Source organism: Melospiza georgiana, chromosome 8, assembly GCF_028018845.1.
Source record: "Melospiza georgiana isolate bMelGeo1 chromosome 8, bMelGeo1.pri, whole genome shotgun sequence".
In the NCBI taxonomy this organism is placed as follows: Eukaryota; Metazoa; Chordata; class Aves; order Passeriformes; family Passerellidae; genus Melospiza; species Melospiza georgiana.
Window position 1 is genome coordinate 33073013 of NC_080437.1, and position 20157 is coordinate 33093169.

Sequence of the window (20157 nt, forward strand, 5' to 3'; positions counted from 1 at the left end):
AGAATTTCTCCACAATATACAACATTTCCCTCCCTGCTACGGCCTCCCCATTAAACACGCGATTAAACCCTCAGTAATTGAACTACAATTCCCATCATGCCCCGCGCCCAGCCCCGCCCCGCCCCTGCCCACGCCGCACTACATGTCCCAGCAGGCCGCGGGCGGCACGGGTGGTAGCACGGCGGCGCATGCGCAGTGCGGTGCCGGCGGCGCGGACGGAGGCGGCGGGATCAGCCCGTTCCCGGTGCGGGGCGCGGGCGCGGGGCCGGGAGCGGGCTCGGGGAGCGCCCGGCTCTCCTCACGGGGCTCCCGCACTGCCACCACTCCAGTAAGTGCCTGGGCCCGGGGTGGTGCTCGTCCCGCCCCGGGTGATGCCCTTCCTTCCGCGCCTGCCCGGTGTGTGACCGCGCAGGGCACTGTCCTGCCGACTCTCCCTCCTTTTTTCCTTTCCGCTTTCCCTGGAAGGCGCTCGGCGGCGCGGGGGCTCCGCCGCGCTGCGGGCTGCCCCGGTGGCGCGGGCAGGGCGCTGGCACGGCCCCGGAGGTGAGAGGAGCGGTGATCTCATTGCTCGTCACGGTTCTGCTCGGCTCCGCCGCTCGGCTCCGCGGGCACGCCGGGCAGCAGCGATGGTACCGGGCACAGCCCGCAGCCGGGTGCGGGAGGGCTCCGGAGCCCTGGCAGAGCTCGGGGGGTTGGGGCAGTGCCCGGTGTGCCCAGAGGGGCTGGGGCAGCCCCGGTTTGCCCAGCAGAGCTCGGGGGGCTGGGGCAGCCAGCGGGCAGTGCCCGGTTGGGTTTTGGCCGTGCCTTTGGAGAGGGATGTGCGGGGAGGTTCCAGGCACGCTCCGAGCCGTGGTCTGGGTCAGCTGTAACCGGGGCTGGTTACTTGCTGAGCCAAAGTGTCTCTAAATGGATAACTTGACTATAAATGAATGTTAAACTGTAACCACTGTTGGTGTATGCGCGGTTTTTATCACCTGTAAAATTCCAGATAGGCATTTGACATGCTGCTGAATTTAACACGGGCTTAAATTCTGTATGTATTGTGCAGACTGGAATTCTGTAAGTGTGTTGTGCACACCTAAATTCTATACGTGTTGTGCAGCTCCCTTGGGAGGAACTAATGCCTGACCTTCGTAAAAGGCATTATGTTGTTGCATCAAATGTTTGCAAAGTGGCACGGAGAGGACAGCAGTTTTCTCTCTGGCAGGCTGCTGCTTTGGGGCCTTCTGGAAGAAAAATGTCTGATTTTCACTAAGCAGTGTGGTGTGTTTATAATGGAGCAGAACAGCTACTTGTTACACTGGGCACCTGAATTAGGCATCAGCTGAGTGCTGTTACCTGAGTAAAGCTGAGAGGTAGAATCTTTTAAAAATTCTTTTTAGATTCTTAAGAGCTCCATCTCTCCGTGCTTCACCTTCTCCGAGCAGAGTACTTTTAAAGAGACTACTAGGCATAGAGCAAGCTGAACAGCATCAACTTCTTTGATGCCTTCTGACAAATTCCTTGCTTTCCTGACAGAGGCTGTAATGTCTATAAAGATAAATTTTCTTTTCTCCTTGTCCAATCCCATACATGACCCTGCAGGACAGAGCCATATTTGCTCCTACAGTTTTGGGGCCTGTGATGTGTGAGGAGTGGCTTCTCACTGTTAAAACCAAAGCAACAGGATTTTTTTGCTTTTGTTTTGTTATTTTGTTTTTATTTTTTATATTTGGGCTGTATTCATTTTGATGCAGGAGCTGAAAATGTGTGTGATTACTTGCTCTCTCATGAGTTACTCTACCTTATGGAACAGTGAACTTGCATTTTAGGTCCATTCAATCTTGTTTCCTCCTACTTGTTATTTTTAGTTGAGAGAGTCAGAGCAGTAACAATGCATGGAGCTGTCAGGTTTGTGAAGCACAGAAGTGTAGAAATGCAATTTTCCCCTTTGTCACACGAGGAAGTGTTCAAAGTGGGCTGAAATCTCTTTGTGGTGGGGAGAGATGCTGGGCCTGGCTGATATTTGGAGGAGAGTCTTTTAATTCAGGGATAGATAAGCACTGATGCAGAAATTGATAATTCAAGAAATAATACCTGGGGGTTTGATGTGTCCTGGGTATCACTGGGTGCTGCACTGCTGGAGTCAGCTTTGCATAAAATACAAACCTTTGTGTGACTCATTGAGTTCTATCTGCGTTTATCACGTTGTGGTTTGATTTTGTGAGTGTAGAAGATTTAATTCCAAATTCATAAATTCTAAAGGCATCTATTTCCTTGAGCTATTTCTCTGCTTTAAAGCTACATTTGGCCTCATGTTCCATTGCATAGCTCTGCATTTCAAGGGTGAAATTAAAGCAAGAAGATGCTCAGTGGGTCACTGGCAGGTGTATTACAGTGCTGAGATGTTTCAGGGGAGCAGATGTTTTCATACAAAGTAGAGAATAGGCAAAGAAGAATCATTATATATAAAGAAAATAGTATGAAAATTATAAAGAAAATAGGCAGGCAACATCTTCATGCTTTCCCTCCTCCTCCTCCTCTCCTCCTGTATTTATTTTTCCTCAGGAGTAGTAGCTGAGTGACAGAAGACAGACAGACACACACATGGGGAATACAGAAGGCATGTGCAGGAGGAAGAGACCTGGGTGCAGGAAAAGACATTTTTTGCAGGTAGCTGGGGCTTGTTCCAGAAGGCAGCAGAGCTATCTCAGCTCAAATAAAGGCTGACAGCATGTCAGAGAGTTGGTGTAGAAGAGAGGAAGTGCAGAAGTCAGTTTTTATTGACTGTAACAGATTAGAAAGAACTTGAGGACATTACTGAAATGAGAACAGGTCTCTGCTTGTAACACAGTCTCCAGTGCAGGGTTGGATGTAGCCCAAGCTGCCAGGCCTGCAGAATTCTTAATCTGTTTTAGTAGATTTAGAATTCCATCGATGTCTTTATTACTGACTGTTCCTGGTTATTTAAGCTGACAGTTATCATGGTAAATGCAGTTTTTCCAAAGTGCAGCAAACCAGCAGTGTTGGGGAGTGAGCACATGTTCTAATGAGAATTCTCCTTGCATGCTCTGCTGTGCTTTTGCATGTATCCAGCTCTGCATCAGTGTTTAGACAAACAATAGCTTGTGATATGAGAGCGTTTATCTGTCTTGCAAGATAGGTTTTGGCTGGATTTTCTTTTTCACTGATAATTATGAAGAATAGGAACAGTCTCAGAAAATACTTACTGGGGTTTGCAGCCAAGTGAACCTTTGTGCAGTTGTATAATTGCATGAAAATACAGAATAGTAAGTTACTTCAGTGCCAAAATGGGAATTTAGGTAACTGGCTTTAGCATAAAACATTTTTACAGCATGGAACAAGTGCTTAAGAATTCATCAGGAAATTATATATAAAGAAACACAACAGTCAGTGCATGTATTCTTTTGGTTTTGAAACTAAAGGCAATGGGACATGGCTAGAAGCATTGCTGTCAGTGATTTATAAAATTACATAAGAAACCTAAATATCATAATCCTAGTGAGCTTACTTGACATATGAAAATAATGTAACAGCTTTAAAGAGTCACCTGCTGAAGAGCTGTGAGTGACAAGAATGGTTCAGGTTTTGAAGTTACACTTCAATGCAGAGAATCACTGAAATGAATTGGAATGGGGGATGTGGCTGAGCTGCTTCAATTTTTTTTCCTTCTCCTGAAATCTTTCAAATTAGGACTTTGAAAATATATAGGTCTAAGGTCCTCTTGATGCATGCTGTACCCTAAGAGTGTATTTAGGTACGTGTTGGTATAGGGCTCAGTTCTATAAATACCACTTTCCTCTCAGTGCTAGGTAAAGCAGCAGGGTTTTGTTGCTGTTGAGGAAGGAAGCTGGTTCATTGTCTCAGCACTAAGCAGCATTTTCTCCCTCCAGGGACTTGCAGAAGCATCTAGAATGTGTAGGTGTTTCTTTAATCTTGGAGAAGGAACTTATTAAGCTTTCTGGTGCAGAACTGTATGAGCCACTTACTCTTAGCAGATGTTATCTGCACAAGCAGGGAGTTGCACGTCTGGTAGACATTTGTGGCATTCAACAGTTTAAACAGTTTTCAGGTTTGAACATATGCCTTTGCCTTAAAATCTGAATAGTTTCAGGTATTTTATGTAGAAGAAAGGTGGTTCAATAGTGAGGTTGCTGCTCTGGGACTTGGGAAACAGGTTCAGCTCACTGTTTTGCCAAAAAGCTTCCTGTGTGGCCTGGGACAGGCTGCTGCTGTGTCCCTCCGTTCTCATGTGAGTGCTGAGCAGCAGCTCTGCATCCCAGGAGTGCTCAGGGCACGTCAGGCTGGATGTGGCCAGGGGAGGCAGAGCCTGAGGACACAGCCCAAGATAAAAAACCAGGGGAAAGCTCCAGGCAGGAGGAGCAAAACCAGAAAAATACAGCGGGGACAAAAAGGTTTTGACTGGAAATCTCTGGTGTCACTTAGAGAAAGCAAGCCTTTAAAACTTTAAGGAGCGCTGCATGGCCTTGTTTGTTTAACAGAATTTTAAAACAATGCTTAAAATACCCACACAAACATGTAAATCTTTTATGTTATGGTTCTGCCTCACAGGGGACAGTAGCAACGCTCTCTCTGTTCCTTTGTTGGCTGTTTTCTTCTTGAAGATGCTTTTAATTCTAACTAGCCATTGCATCCAGATGTTTTGGATATCAATTTAGCTCATTTTTTCTGCTGGCATTGTAAGCAGAATCTCTTAAATTTGGCCTGATTTACTGATTTTTCATGTGAAAGAGGTTTGAGCTTTTCTGCCTCTCCACTCCCCCAAAGGGAAAAAGAATTTGCTGCCACCTCTAGTGAGCTGTGTCTTTATTCATGTTACAGAGTTAAAGTATTTTGAATTTAAAATCTTTCTGGTGAAAATAGGGCACTGTCATTGCTATAAATTGGAAATGTAGACTAGACAGCAATTACCAAGCTTTGCAAACATGTTTTTGTTGTTGAGAGTCAACACTCCCAGGAACAGTCTCTGTATACTGGCAGATAGGTGATAAATTAATGCATTTAATATGTAATTGTTTTGATGTGTATACTCTCCCTGGGTGCTTTGGTACCCACCACATTTACATCCCATGTCCAAGAAAATGTGTTGGAACTTGTTTCAGACTAGTGACTTAATTAAGTGTTCTTGTGTTAAGCACTGAAACAGTTACCTGCCAGGTTTGTTGGAAGAGTGAGCAGTCCTCTTAAAACTGCACTTCAAAAGATGTTGTTCAATATGTTGGTTAACTCTTTAGGAAGGCTGAAAATGCCAAATGGGAACTTGGGCTGGGCTAATAATTCAGCTGGCAATTATTCCTGTGTCTGGTAGACCATGGCTGTGTGTGCAGCAGTGCTGGAAGTTTGGGTCACTTAAAGGATGTTAAAAATGTGTCTGCTGGTTCAGGACTTTGGGGTTTGGTTATCTTGATGTTTTTCTTGTGTTTCTTCCTTAAATCAAGTTCACTGTAGATGCTGTAGTTTATCTATTATGTAATTTATCTTCCTGCTTTGTGCTGGTGCCCTGATTTTTGGGTGGAGGAGCATGATTCCTTCAGGAGGTCCATTTGCTGCCTTTTTGTGGGAGGCTGAAAACCTCCTGATGTATGCTCATGGTACATCCAGGATTTCCAGGATGGACTTGGGATTCTTCTGGGGTGTTTCTGCCTTGCTGTGTGTGGGTCAGACAACAATACCTGGTACTTTTGGGATTATTCTGTGGGTGGAGGGCTGTTATTCTCCCTGCACACCATAACTGAGGTTTTGAGAACACCTTTGTCAGTGCAGAGCAGCAGCTGGGCAGTACCTGTGTTTGTGTCATGCCACAAATGAGGAGCAAGGTGAGGCAGAAGGCCACAGCCAGGGCTGTACCTGCCATGAGGACAATTCCCTGTGCTCCTCTCCAAGGAGGAGAAAGCTGCTGGAAATGAATTTTAAGAGAAATCACATTGAGTGATGTGATTCAAGTGAGCTACACTGTGCTACAGACAGAGCAACTTTCACTTTGTGGGGTTTATCTTCGTGTTGGGTGAGACTTCTATTCAATGTGCCAGAGTGGGGTTTGATTTTCTTAATTTAAGGTGTATAAAAAAGAGAGGGGGAGGGTAATGTCCCAAAAACTTTGCCATTTGATGAGCTTGATTTTCCCCTCCCACCTTGGTGAACAGGAGCTGTGCATCTGTAAGTGCACATTTGTCTGTCTGTTACGTGAGACAGGCAAAGCCCTGTTCTTCCTAAAGAGCTTTCACTGCACTTGCACTTAGTGGAGAGCTCTGAGATTAGTCCTAATCTCTGGAAATCCTTGTGTAGTTCTGATATAACTGACAAGTGAGCTGGATTCTGGAGGAAATAGCAAATCTTCGCAGTAGAGGGAATTTTGACCCACATGGTGGATTATACAATGAAATGAACAGAGTCTGTACTGTAAATATTAAAATAAGTCAGGTAAAAATTAAACAGTAATGTTTTTTTCTTTACCAGGGTTTTAATGTAGGTTAATCCATTGCATTTTTCTTTATTCTGCATTGAATTTGCTAAATTAGATCTACAAAATCAAAATTGATAAGCAGTTACTCACTTTGTGTGCTTTGATTTCATTAAACCCTTTTATATCTGTAAAAGAGGTCAAATCAAATATTTACCTGATAATGTTCTTATCATTATTTGATATTGAAATGAACTGAAAAATGAGGTTTTTTCAGCCCTTTCTTTAGCAACGTAAGAGTATTCTGTGAAAACTGAAGATATTGCTGATTTCCTAAGCAGCTGGCCTTTCCATTTCTTACATACTTCCCAGGAAGATCTGTGTTTATTTGTACTGCTGAGTTTATACCCAGAATTCTGAGTGAAAATCAGCAAGACTGGCTCACAAATGGCAAAATTCATTATTCAACCAGCCTCACCTTCTTTTTGTATTGAACTTCCTAAAGTCAAATAAGCTTCACCAGGATTTGCAGTTCGATTCAGATGGGAATTTGAAATAGCAGGGTGTGTGTGGAATTCAAGTGCTTGGAGTGGTTGGCCTGAATGAAACAGTTATTAGTTTATTATTGAAATTACACAGGGTTTTTCTAATGACTAACTAGTAATAATAAGTAATCCTAATAAGTAATGTGGTTATTTCCTGCTTAATTTTTAATTTGTTTTGGTTGTCATGAATGGACACTTTCCATAGACTAAGCATGTAAGCATCTTTGAGAACAAGGAACTAATTTTCATATTTGGAGTTTTATAGGTGGCATTTATTTAAAATTTTGAAAAGGCTGATAAAAATAAATTGTAAATATGAATCAACTCTGAACATGCATTTTTAAGGATTTTAACTAGTATGCAACTGAATTTAATTTAGCATTTAAAAACTTGTTTTGAGTCTTGTCTGAGATAAAAGTCAAAGTGAATTAGAATAACTATATTTTGTTTTCTTTTATTGTATTTATCTCTGGTTATATCTCTTTTTGAGTAACTGTATTATCCAGAGGATTAATATAAAGTGATGAAAATTACATCTGACTGTTGTAAAGACTTTGTGTTACTGAGCATATTCTGTCACTGTCTCTCAGCTTTGTTATTTTACTTCATTGCCTTGTAAGCTGGTCATCACTCATAAGTTATTAATGGGTTAATTTCAAGAGTGTTTTTTATAATGGCCTTTTTGCAGAGGATGCTTCCCTTTATTTGTGTTAGCTCAGTGCATTTAGAGGGACAATTAAAATAATTGTTTTAGGTGGGCAAAAACCATTAATAAGTGAGGTTGGTTTTGTTGTTGTTTTGACTTAAAATATCAGTGACAGAGAGGAGTTTTGCATCCTGTACAGTGCATTTCCTCATTCCATCATATCCCAAAGCCTTTGGCTGCTATTGCAAATTCCTTAAAATGGAGGAAAATAGTTCAGAACAGGAAACATCACTTAGAGAAATTTCTGCGGAAAATTTTGAGGAAGTACCAGCCTGTTCCATCATGAACTTGTAGGTCAGCATTTGAAATAGGCCAGGGGATGATGGATTCAGATAACTCCAGAACGTTTTCCACAGAACTCCAGATTTCCCTAGAACATACTGATTTATTTTTCCTGAGATGAAAGTAACCTTAGAGGATAGCATTGAAGAAAATGAATCCTTTGACTTGCTGAGGTGCACTGGAAGAGATGGGAGTGGTTGGCTTGCCCCGATTTAACAAGTGTTCCTGGAAAACAGCAGCTCAGCATTTTGAACACAGAATCACCACTGGATAAGACTGAAGTTCAAGATAAGGCTGCTGGTTTTGTTGGATGATTCATCACTGCAGCCATGATTTTTCTATTTTGTGGTCTGCTTGGAAGTTGGATTAAGTGCTGGGGGAGGGATGTATCTTTTGACATTCCTCATAGTTTGGGCAGGGATAGGAGAGGTCAATGCCACTTGTACTAAATATCTTTTTATTTGACAAAAAAAATTGATTCCTGCTTAGGAATTTTTTTTCCAGTTGAATACTGGCCTTTTGCAGCTAGTTTTTCCTTCTTTTTGGCTACTTTAGAACGGGAATCTGAATTTAGGGGGCAGTGTATTGTGGAGATTTCCAGTTCTCATTTTTAGATGTAGTTAAAAAGTTGATCACAGTGTCAAAGGCTGCTGGCAAATCCTGTTAACAGAAGCATACAATGTCTGCTATGCCCTCAGGGACAAAAATGAGGCAACGGGGGATATTTGGGAAATTGAAAAGCTGGGCTTGTAATTTTAAATCCATCAATCCTGAATTATTTTTGTTGTCAAAAGAATTGCAGCCAAGTCAAGTTCTCCAGCTCCTGGATTTAGTTGTTTGTGGGGTTTTTTGTTATGTTTTTGGTACTTTGGAAGCGGTATGAAAGGTGAGCAGAGATTTCCAGTATTGTCTCATAGCAGAAGTTATCTCTCTGGTGGGCAGCCTGTGCTGGAAGGTTTTCAAGGAAATAAAAAGAGGTTTGAACTACTGTTTCTGGAAGATTTATGTGACTTGTTTGCAGAGGCTGCTCTGAGCTGCTTGTCTCAGGGTTGGAATTTCCCCCTCCCTGCTCCCCTCCCTTGCCCTGGATGTACACAAGAAGGAAAGCTTTCACTGCAGTGTTCTTCAGGGGATAAGCAGCACAGTCTGAACTCATCCCTTCCCCTGGGGAGGCACTAAATGGTCAGTGAAAGAGATGACCAGCTGGAGAGCAGCTGATTTACAGCAGGAAGCTGAGAGTAATTGCCTAGGCAAAAGCCAGGAGCCCTCACTAATGAAGCTGCCCCTGGAACTGCAGGAAAGACTGGAGATGGCTGGGGATGCTGCTTTACCTTCCCTTTGTGCTGCTGGAGCTGCTGTAAACAGCAGAGCTTAAAAAGGGAGCTGGGGAGGAGGGGTGGGCATGACTCATGGCATCATTTTATATTTATCAAGAGGAGGTGTATGAATGTTGTTCTTCATTTCATAGGGATGAGTAAGTAGGTAATGGATGTTTCTTAATCTTGCTAGCTGATAGAAAAAGAACCCCAAAGTCATCTCCTGGGGTGGGTTAAATCCAAAGTTCCAAACGTTAAAAGAGCAGGCAGTAGAACTGTTCATCTAAATTAAAGAAATGAAAGTAATAAAATATTACCCAAAATAATGAAATAAAAGTAATAAAATATTACCCAAAGCTTGGGGAAAAGGCATGTAAAATAAAGAGGTATAAAGTGCATTTCTTTTATTTTTTAATCAAGCTGTCCTGTCATAATGCAAAGCCTGTTTTTTTTATGAAGACAAAATTCCACTTGCTTTAGTCAACCAGTGGTCCATGGTTTGTACCTACCTGTGGAAATCAAGTCAAAGGAGAGACTGGGCCACAGAAATGTTATCTGGCACCTCACTTCAGTCTTGTCTAGACTTTGCACTTGAAGATAGGAAGGCTGCAAGCAATCTGGAATGGAGGTGAACTCAAGAACAGGTGCTGGTGGGAAGCTAAAAATAGGAATTAATGTGGGAGAGTTGGAGCTGCGTGTTATAAATGGTGCAGAGGAGATGCTCGTGTGCCTCTGCAGGTCCTGCTTGTGCAGTCATGCATTTCCAGTGAGGCTGGGGAAGGTGATCTGGGATTTTTATTTATAGTGGTGCCCAGGAGGCCAGGCAGCCCTCAGTGTGGGATATAAATGTTGGGGAATGTCAGTGTGTGTTGTACCTCTGAGGAAAAGAGCAGGGAGAGGGGAAATCTGAGAGAAGCTGGGCTGGTGAGGTATGGACCTCCCAAATTAGTACCCTGCTGCTGGAAAGAGGGATGTAAGGCTTCAAAAATAAGTGACACCTCCTCTTTGCATTGTAACACAGCCCTCCAGGAAAGAATTTCAAGGAGCTGGGAGTTCTTACAGAGTGTTACTATACACCACAAATTGGGTTTTCAAGAACATCTTTGTTTTTGGAGGATTGTGGCAAGAACCAGGAGGAAATGGGCCACTGGGATGTTTTTCCTGAAGCAGCACAGTGTCATTGACCCACATCTCCACTGCAGGGAGGGAAGGCAAAATAAAGTGGAGTTGTATGTGGTGTGTAACAGCTTTGGTGCCTTCAGCCTTCCTAAGAACTCATAATCTTTTTATAATGCTTGATTCTAGAAGATTGAATGCACTGTGCTGCTGAAAATAACTAAGGGTGCATGTAATAATGCTGTCAAATGTACAGACTTGGAGGTTTTTGTTTCCTAAGTGCTTCAAATAATTTAATGGAAAATCTCATCTCTGCAAGGCATGATATGTGTTGTGAAGACATTTTTAAGTTGAAGTTCTGATGAATTCTTAGGCTGGTGGTCTTCCAGCCAGATTTCCTATGCTGAATTAAAGTTCTGCAATTCCTTGTATGAATCATGGCAATTCCATCAATGCCTTTTGGCTCTGTCCAGAGTTGTCAGGAGGGGGATCATGGTGGTGGCTTTGTCATGTGTTCAGTCCCTTTAGTAACTGGAAGAAAGGCACAAATTGATTTTTTTTTTTAATGTGCATTGCAAATTGTGATTCATTAATGAAGGTTGAATAGAATTGCTATTAATTTACAGGGGAATCTTGCCAAGGTGTAATGGGTGGAAGCAAGCTTTTAAAAATGGAAACCAGTTATATGACACTGTGTTATATTTCAATTTATTATAAAGTTAAAGGTGGGGGCTTTTTTGTCTCTTCTTTAAGACCATCAGTCTTGTAGAGGGCTGTAATCCCATGAGGAATTTTAAACTAATTTGAAGAAAACAGCAGTTATACAATTTACATTTTAACATTAGTGTTACTTTATGCTGTATTTTCATTAGAGCATAGAGTAGGTGCAAATAGTATCATATTGTAGGCTAAAAATTAGCTGGTAGTACTTTGAATTAGAGAATCTTTATTAATTTATGTTTGGATATTTTTTCTTCTTCTGTGAGAATTAGTTTACTGACAAATAAGAAAAAGCTTCTGGGTTTTGTTTTTTGCCCTGGAAAAAAAATTTCAAGTATTGGAGTAGTTCAGCTTTAGCTGATTGTGTGTTCATAATGGAGCATTATGAGCATCCTCCTTTCATTTTCCTTGAAAGGTTTTCTGAAACATAGATTCTCTTATGGGGGGAAAGTGCTTTGAAAATTCAGTTGGTTTTATTCAAGGATTTTTAATCAATCCGATCTTGTTTGAAAAACAAGTTTTCCTTGTTTCATTTTCTTCACATCTGCAGAGAACACAGCTTTAAGTCTGCTCAGACAGGAAACCAGCCACCAATATTTGCTTTTTTTCAGGCATAGGCCTTTTCTGGGCTTCATAAACTGTTGATATGAAGCCTAAAAGTGTCCTGGAAATGCTGGATGATCTTGTTGAAGAACCACCTGGTACAAATTAGGCAATACTGATAAATGGCAATTTTTATATTCATTTAAATGCAAACAAGGTGTGATGCCAAGTTCTGCCAGATTAGATGTGTAATTTAGAGAACAGCTACCCTTGAGCTTGCCCTGTGTTTATAGGAGATGTTGCTTCAGTGTGAAGTGATCCCAAGAGCCTCAATTGAATTACTGATGAATGTTTGTGAAAATAATGATATTGTCCTGAGTGCTCAAGTGTTTATTTTTGTGGTCCTTATATTTATAACTTGGTTACAGAGCTTGACTTAGATCTGTGATATCTAAATTGCGAGGAGCACACCAAGAAAATGTAGATTACCTTCGTAAATTTTCTTACTTTATTGAACAAACCTTTGCATATTTAAACCATTGTTGCTGCTGATAGACTTTTTAAAAAATGTTTCTCAAGGTGATTGAGTCAAAAATTTGCTTGTGTTCTAATTAGTCATAAAATAACAGCTGTAAATACAATTATAAATGTACATGTTTGTATATTGATAACCCCCCACCCCAAAAATGTAAATATCTGAGTCCCTAAAATAAACACTGATTCTTTCCCCAAAACAACACTTGAAAAACTGTCTCATGTTTTGGTGTGGGTATCAGTAGCTAACTACAAATAATTATCAGGTGTCTGTCTCATTGTATGTGTATGTAAGTGTATTTAAATCAAGTTACCTCAAATATTAAAGGTAAGGAGTTTAAAGAAATACTAAAATGAAGCTTCCATATTACAATTAAAGCTGGAAAATTATGAAACATGTGATGTGCTTCAACCTTCTGTGTCTTACATTAGTATTTTTGGATCTGTACTATTTCTGAATTTTGTAACAAAATGTGAAGACTGAATCATTTTTTCCCTGCCCTGGGAAAGATTGGCATCAACCTGATTTTTATCATTTTTAGATGAGTATGCAAATTTATCTTTGCTCTTACAAGGCTGGCTCTTAAAGTAAAATGACTGTCCCATAAATAAAAGGAAGCAAAACCCGTGATGCAAAAGGCAGATCCATAAAAGGTGAATGGTAAGAGGGTAATAGGTGGGCACAAAGCAGATGTTATTTAATTTTTTAATGCAGCACAAATTTAAAAAAAAAAGAAGACCCCAAAAGCCAAAATAAAAGCCTGGTGCACTCAGACCTCAGTACCATGAGCAGAGAGTGTTCCCATCTCTGTTGGTGCACATACAGCTTCATTTTTCCTATTTAATGTATAAGAATGAAAAGATGTCTTCTTAGACACAGCTAGACGTGAAGTGCTTTGTGTAGGAGAGAAGAAAAACGAGAACAATGTTTCTAAAAGCTGTTTTATTGCATTTGCATAAGCTAGATATGAAAAATTGCAGTGGGCAGTGGAGCTCCTGAAGATTCTTTCTTGGCCGTGAGAAGCAACGTCAAAGGAGGAAGTGTAACCCCACTGCTGTCTCAATTTTGTGCACGCTGTGAAGGATTTTTCAGTGATTTTGTCAAAGTCTTGATGCTCATCTGCTGCTTCCCACTTGTAACTTTACACTTAGGCTCTTGGGTCTGCTAAATACACGCAGCAAAGTCTGAAAGTCCTGTCTGAAAATGCAGTGGTGGTGGTGTGGGGAGCAGCTACGCTTCACTTACCCTTCCGTAGAAACTTCTTGAAGCTACTGATTGAAACCGCTCAAAATGTCACTGAGCTGTCTTAAAATTAGCAGCAAGGAACTTTGCTTACCTCCTGTGCTTTTTTTTTTTTTGTTGTGCAGTGTGATGTCCAGGGTCAGAAATGCCTTATGTGGATCGCCAGAATCGCATCTGTGGTTTCTTAGACATTGAGGAAAATGAGAATAGTGGGAAATTCCTGCGGCGGTACTTCATCCTGGACACGCAGGAGGACAACCTGGTGTGGTACATGGATAACCCACAGGTGAGCTGCCCCTGCCAGGGGTTTCCTGGTTTGGCTCAATTTTGGGTTTTCTAATGAATTCGCAAAAGAAAAGTGGGGTTTGGTATTATGGACCTGGAAGCTAGGGGAAAAAAAAATCATTGAGTAAATGAAATAATTGTAAATCAGGTTAAAATAACCAGATGAGCCAAATCACACACCCTAGTGTTTAATTCACCTTTAACCTTATGTGTGGGTTTTCCTTGCATTACATATTGCTTTCCCTCAGCAGAATCAGTCATTGAAAAGTGATTTTTTAATGGACCCTGCAATAGCAGTCCAGCATGGATGGTGTATGCATGAGGACAGCTTGTATCTGTTGGCATGGAGAGCAGCCTTTAGATAAAAGCTGCTTTTTCAATGTGCCTGCATCCCTGTGCTTCCTAGCAGAGGGAAGAGCAGATAATTGCTGAAGGTTTGGGCACAGAGACAGTGAGAGCACAGGATCCAGGTCAGCTGACAGCTCCTGCCAGAGGAATATCCATGTACCCTTCTGCCAGGAGCAGCAGAGTTAAAAAGCATCAGTCTGCTGTTCAAAGGAACCAGCAAAAACAAAATGTAAATGAGGTGCAGCTCCATGGATGTGACTTGTGACTGAGGCATTTAGCAGTTTCACTGAGGAGAAAAAGAATTTCTGCAAGTAACACAGACTTCAAACATTTGATCTGAGTGAAAGGAAGCAATCCAGGGCATGTGGACAAAATCTTGAAGTGCTGTAGAAATTGCAGTTCCTCAGAAGTTTTAAGACTTAATGATATTTGCAGTGCACACCCAGGCCTAGGTTGGGCCTTTTATTTTACATGCACAAATGAAAGGATTTCTTGCAAGAGAAGAATTGAAACTTCTTGATTTTCTCCCACTGCTGTAATTTTGAAGAACTGCAGAGTTCTGGTAAATATGTGAAGGCCTTCCTAAATCCCTGAAGTGATTGGAAAATATGTGAGATGGCCTTTGAAGTATCTGACATAATAGATGTATGTCACTTCTTGTCCCTTCCTCCTGCCCTGGTCAAAGTACAAGAGACTCCAACATCTGCTAAGGAAAACAGAAATTCTTTCCGGATTTCCTGGATGCAGAGCCACAAGAATCCTTTTTCCTCTAGTAAAATACATAAACTTCTGAAACAATTACTATTTGTATTGTTTCTAGCAGTCTTTCTGTTTTTAGTTAACAGATGTGTGTATAATAAACAAGTAGTTTAGATCCTGTTTCAAGCATACATTGTGCATTGTCTATAAAAATATGTAGGATTTTCTTTTTGTTTGTGGAATTAGTTGCTTTTTATGCATAAACACTGATTGTGGCATGAGAATAAACTGGTTTCACTATGTAACATATGTGATTTGTTTCAGAATCTTCCCTCTGGATCTCCACCTGTTGGGGCCATTAAACTTACCTATATTTCAAAGGTAAGATAATTAATATGTGAGACACATTAAATACTTGATGGTAACTACCAAGGGCCTCAACTTCAGACAAATTTAAATGGCACTTACTCCTTTTGCTTCTGTGATACTCCTGAATTAGAGAAGTGTTAAAACACTTCAATAGGTTCAGGTTAAAATAAGAACAGATAAATTGTGTTGTCTAAGTTTTTTTAGTGATTTCAAACAGCAGCTCTTTGTGCTCATAAAATTGAAATTTCAGGTCTTTATGAGTATTTGAATTCCCATTAGTCTTGGAGAAAAGACAGGTCATTTATGAATGGGAAGATGACTTTGGGTGTGATACCTTGCAAGTAATAGTGACTTTTAATAGACAGGACAGAAAAATTTCTAAAAAATACTTAGTCCTTTATACTGTGTATACAGTTGGTTCTAAATATGTCTGAAAGGGAACTGTGAACTAAGAATGTTTCTGTGGTTAAATTTGTAGCAGATAGTGCATTAACAAATAAATGGAGAAAAATACTTGACCTTTTCTTGTCTTTCTGCTCATTTCTTGTTCTTCCTTTCAATTGTTTGTTGTCAATATCTTCCCACCTTCCTTGTTTGTCTTTCATTTTTGTTTGGTTTTAGTTCTCTTTATCATTATGCCTAACCACCTTGCCGTGCTTCTAATCTTTGAATTTACCCCCTTGAAAGAGAATGAAACTTGTGATGTCTGATGTGTATTTTGTGACATTTATAATCTGAATTTCCCTTCTAGGTTAGCGATGCAACTAAGCTGAGGCCAAAGGCAGAGTTCTGTTTTGGTGAGTTTGGCTTGTGCTGTGTGCATCAAGTGTCTTCTTCAGACATTTGGAACAAGGAGAATGTTCTGCAGTTCTGCTACCAGCTACAGCTGGGAGTGGTTAAAAAATAGCTTGTATTCACTTTCTTCTTTAGTATGATGGAAATGTTGGCTTCCTCGTAAGGTGTTTTTGTGTTTTTTCATATTGCAGCTTAATGAGGAGTAGGTGAGAGCTGCTTTTTCAGATGTCTGAAATTTTTGAGGCATTAATAAGTAATGACAGTTGTTTTGAGAAACGTGGCCTGCCTGTCAGCTGGGAAGACAAGAAATTTAACTACTGAACTCGGTTTCCTGATGAAAGACTTGATTTCATTGATCTAAAAATACTCTCAGCCAATGCTCTTAAGTCAAATTTCAGCTTCTGGTGCTGCACAAAAAAATAATTCTTGGGGTGCCTTCTACATTTAAATTTGTTTAAAATTTACTAAAGCTTTAGATAATGCTAAAGCTCCTCCTGGTTTTAGGCAAGTACCTGGTGTGTCAGTTCAGTGCCATCTACAGATTGCAGATTCCTCTGCACATCTGTGGAGGGCTTTGTCCTCAGCACTTGGAAAGTTTCTCCTGTCAGTGGGCCAGCTCTAAAACACCTTAAAGATCCAAGATGCTGGCTTAAATATCTCTAATTTATTAAAGAGTTTTCATACTTTGTAGAGGAAAAATACAAATTTACTGCCTTTATATTCAGATGGTTTTAATCACCGTAAAACCTATTTCAAGAATTAGCCATGATTTTTTTTTTTTCTGTTACACTGAAATGTGTTTGTCCTTTTTTGATGAAGGATGCCAGGGGTTGTGAGGTAGAGATATAAACTCATTAAAATATGTTTCTCTGCCAAGTCACTAAAGTAAAATAATATTTGTGTTGTAGCTGTCTTAAAGTTGTTTGGTCTTGTGCATCATATGCTCAGTAATTAATACTGATTTTCCCAGCAATTAACATTTTTTTAAAAGAAGTAAATCAGTGACCATAGTCATGTTCATAATGTCACAAAGGATAACAGATTCTGGGCAGAGGATTAAAAGGAGGAATTGTAGAAGTCCCCAGGTATAAGACTTGTTGCATGGGGAAATTGAGAAAGAGGAAATGGAACTGTGGAATATTTTGATAAAATTCAAGACAGAAAAATCAATTTTCAAAGTTTGTATCATGTCATTTAAGTGGAGAGTTTAAATTACTATTTTTTAGAATAAAGCAATCAAGTGGATTTGTGTGCCTTAAAATGACTTTCTAAAATGAAACACCGCAGAGCACTTAAATGCTTTAAATGGAATTTCATCTGAAATCAAATCTTTTCATAATGATATTAAGTTTGCTCTTCAGTTTCAGTGTTGTTAACTTTTTCTGATGGTTTTTAACAGTTATGAATGCAGGGATGAGAAAATACTTTCTACAAGCCAATGATCAGCAGGACCTAGTTGAATGGGTAAATGTTCTGAACAAAGCTACCAAAATCACAGTAAGTGGTTGAGTTGATCTTTAGCAGTGCTTTCAAATGATGATTGTCTCAAGGTGCTCAAATGTAACCTTTGCCTCCAGTTTCTGTCACCACAAACAAGTCTTGGCCTGACTTGGAGTACTTAGAGAAACTGTACAAAACTCCCCCTAAACTTTCTTTTTGGAAATTGGACAAAAGATAATCTTTTTAATTATAACTTAGTATTTTTTCTAATAATTTAAAATTAACTGTGCATTAATATTATTTGAAATATCCAGAAGATACTAGCAAGCAATAAAAAGACACACATACTTTTACCTGCTGTCAAAAGTTGTTATTTCTTAAAGTATCACTAAAATATTTGCTCAAGCTCCAAAGGCTCTCTCCTGATTTGAGTAACATCCATGCAAAGAAACCTTGCTGGTTCTTCTGGTAAATGTTAAATTACTTCTCTGGGTTGTACCAGAACAAGTTTTTATCTCGTGATAGAAACCCCCACGTGTTATCTCAGTCTTTTCAGGAGGCAGAAGTTATGGTTTTATATTCTCCAGTTTTGGGGAAGTGATGATAGTGAATGCTTCTGAGAGCACACTGACAAAGAAGGGGTTCTGAGCATGGGTGCACACTTTTGTGTCGGTTGTCAGTGACTTTCTCATTTTTGGGTTATCTAGGGATGTTTACATGAGTTCTTTGCACTGTTTTAATGCAGTCCATTCTTTGGAGTTATAAAAATGATACTACTAATAATAAATTAAAAAAAAAAAACCAGAAACACAAAGCCTTCTCACCTGGGCTTTTCATAAAGAGGATGCACCACAACCAGGCCTGAGCTGTTCCCAGTTGAAGAAATTAAATGAATAAATAAATAAATGATTGCATCAATTTAGAGTGAATGCTGTTTATCATCTGTTTATCTTGCATTTGAAATGGCTGGTGAAATCATCAGTATTTTGTCTTTGAAGGAACAAGCCTTTGAACAGCCCGAGTACAGTATTAAGTACATCCAATTATTGAATCAAATAATTAAGATCACTCAATTATTTTAATACGAGCATTACTTGCCGCAGATTGCAATCCTCCAAGATTCATTGCATGTTTTAGTCCTCTTGAGTGCTGATAATATCAGAATGGCTGTGAACCTCTGCAGCCTAGCACACTGTGTACCCAGTTTTGAGTGCTGTTTGAAAGTGCCTTTGTGTGAGGAGGTGGCTGTGGGCTTGGGCTGCAGCATTTTCAGTAGGAGTTTGTGACAGCTGAAGCACTTCCCCACAAAGCTGTGGCTACAAACCCTGCTTTTCAAAGGCTCATGAGTGAGCTATCCTTCAGTGCTGGGCTTGGCTGGGGATGGAGTCCCTGGCAGAGGGGTGGCCAGCAGGACACTGTCCTGGGCTGACATCTGCTCTCAGCACTGTCTGTACTTCCCTGCAGGCTGCATTTTGTAAAATGAGCACTCCTGGGCACAGGAACTTGAATCACAGACTATAAAAGTGGCTTTGCTTTTTTGTCTAGATCAGTTCAGTTCCAAGTTTTGAATGTGTCACAGTCTTGGATGGACAATTTGTGTGTCCTTTCTGAAGGAGTTTGGATGTCCTCTGTAAATACCCAGTAGGTTGCTGGGTGGGGTATTTGGGTGTGAGACTTGATCTCCTCTTGTTGAAGTCACTTCAGATGTGCTATATTAACATTAGAGGTGAAGGAGAGATTGAAGGAGAAGGGAAAGAATTGAAGGAGAAGATTTCTTTTTCATTAGAAATGAAAAAGGCCTTGTAGTCCATGCATTTCTTAGGTTAAACAAGTTTACTAAGAAACACTTACAGGGAAATCAGATTCCTGTGGAGTTTTGATGGCTTAGTTCCACATTTGAGAGAATTATCTAATAGTTACTGATAGTTAGGTAGGCAGGGTCACTTTGGCCAGAATTTAGCAATATATCTATGGTTAATGGGGGCAGTAACACAATCTCCATGCCAAGTACATGTGAGGACAAATGTCACACTGGTCAGACACCCTGTGTGACCAAAGTCCCAGTGTTTATGGCCTTGCTGTGCTGCCTCTGCAGGCACTGGGGCGTCTCCACTTTCTCACTAAAACTGAAAGCAGCTGAAAAATAAAGAACCAGTTCTCAGTGCTTCGTGAAGATTAAGTGATGCACTTTATGGCAAAGCTTGCAACTGATTTCATCCCCTGAAATGTCTTTGTTGGCACCACTTTCCTCTGGAGCACTAAAGCACAGTCATTACAACAAATTTTTGTGTAAGACATTTTTAGCCTTTTACAGTTAGTGACCATTTGTTAAATCCTGCTGAAAATGCCTCAAAATTCTTGAGTAATGCTCAGGGCTTTTTTTTTTTTTTTTTTTTCATGAAACTCATGTCAATTCTCACATTCCAACTGCAGGTACCAAAGCAGTCTGATCCTCTCTGCCAAATGGAAAATGCAAATCGTCAAGCTGAAAGCCCAGGTGGAAAGAAACAAGTCTCTTACAGGACAGAAATTGTTGGTGGTGTTCCCATCATTACACCCACCCAGGTAATACCCTCCAAACAAGTGGGTTATTATTTTACACAAAAGCTGTACTTTTATATACACCTTTATTCATACTGAGTGGAGGTTCTCAGGATTTTATTCCCTTTATATAAAGATTTTAAAGATTTGCTTGAGTACTGTTTTTTTTTTTTTTTGCTCACACATACCTGTTAGTATAATAATAATATTTTTGTCTGCATAAAATTAATAGTTGGTGTTAACAGTGATGAAGT

General features: G+C 40.2%; 1 protein-coding gene across 5 annotated transcripts in view; it reads left to right on the plus strand.

The window, feature by feature from the left end:
- The first annotated feature begins 212 nt into the window (after positions 1-212).
- Positions 213-20157, plus strand: part of PLEKHA1 (pleckstrin homology domain containing A1) — a 31479-nt gene continuing 11534 nt past the window's right edge. For 4 of the 5 annotated variants that reach the window (XM_058028662.1, XM_058028657.1, XM_058028659.1 and 1 more), the window contains exons 1-6: positions 213-328; positions 13552-13712; positions 15083-15139; positions 15879-15924; positions 17322-17419; positions 19796-19927. In XM_058028662.1, coding sequence (XP_057884645.1) covers positions 13572-13712; positions 15083-15139; positions 15879-15924; positions 17322-17419; positions 19796-19927 — 474 coding nt within the window. In that variant the 5' untranslated portion in view covers positions 213-328; positions 13552-13571. Of the gene's footprint in view, positions 329-455; positions 544-13551; positions 13713-15082; positions 15140-15878; positions 15925-17321; positions 17420-19795; positions 19928-20157 lie in introns of those variants that run through there. The other variant, XM_058028658.1, reaches the window with a different exon arrangement.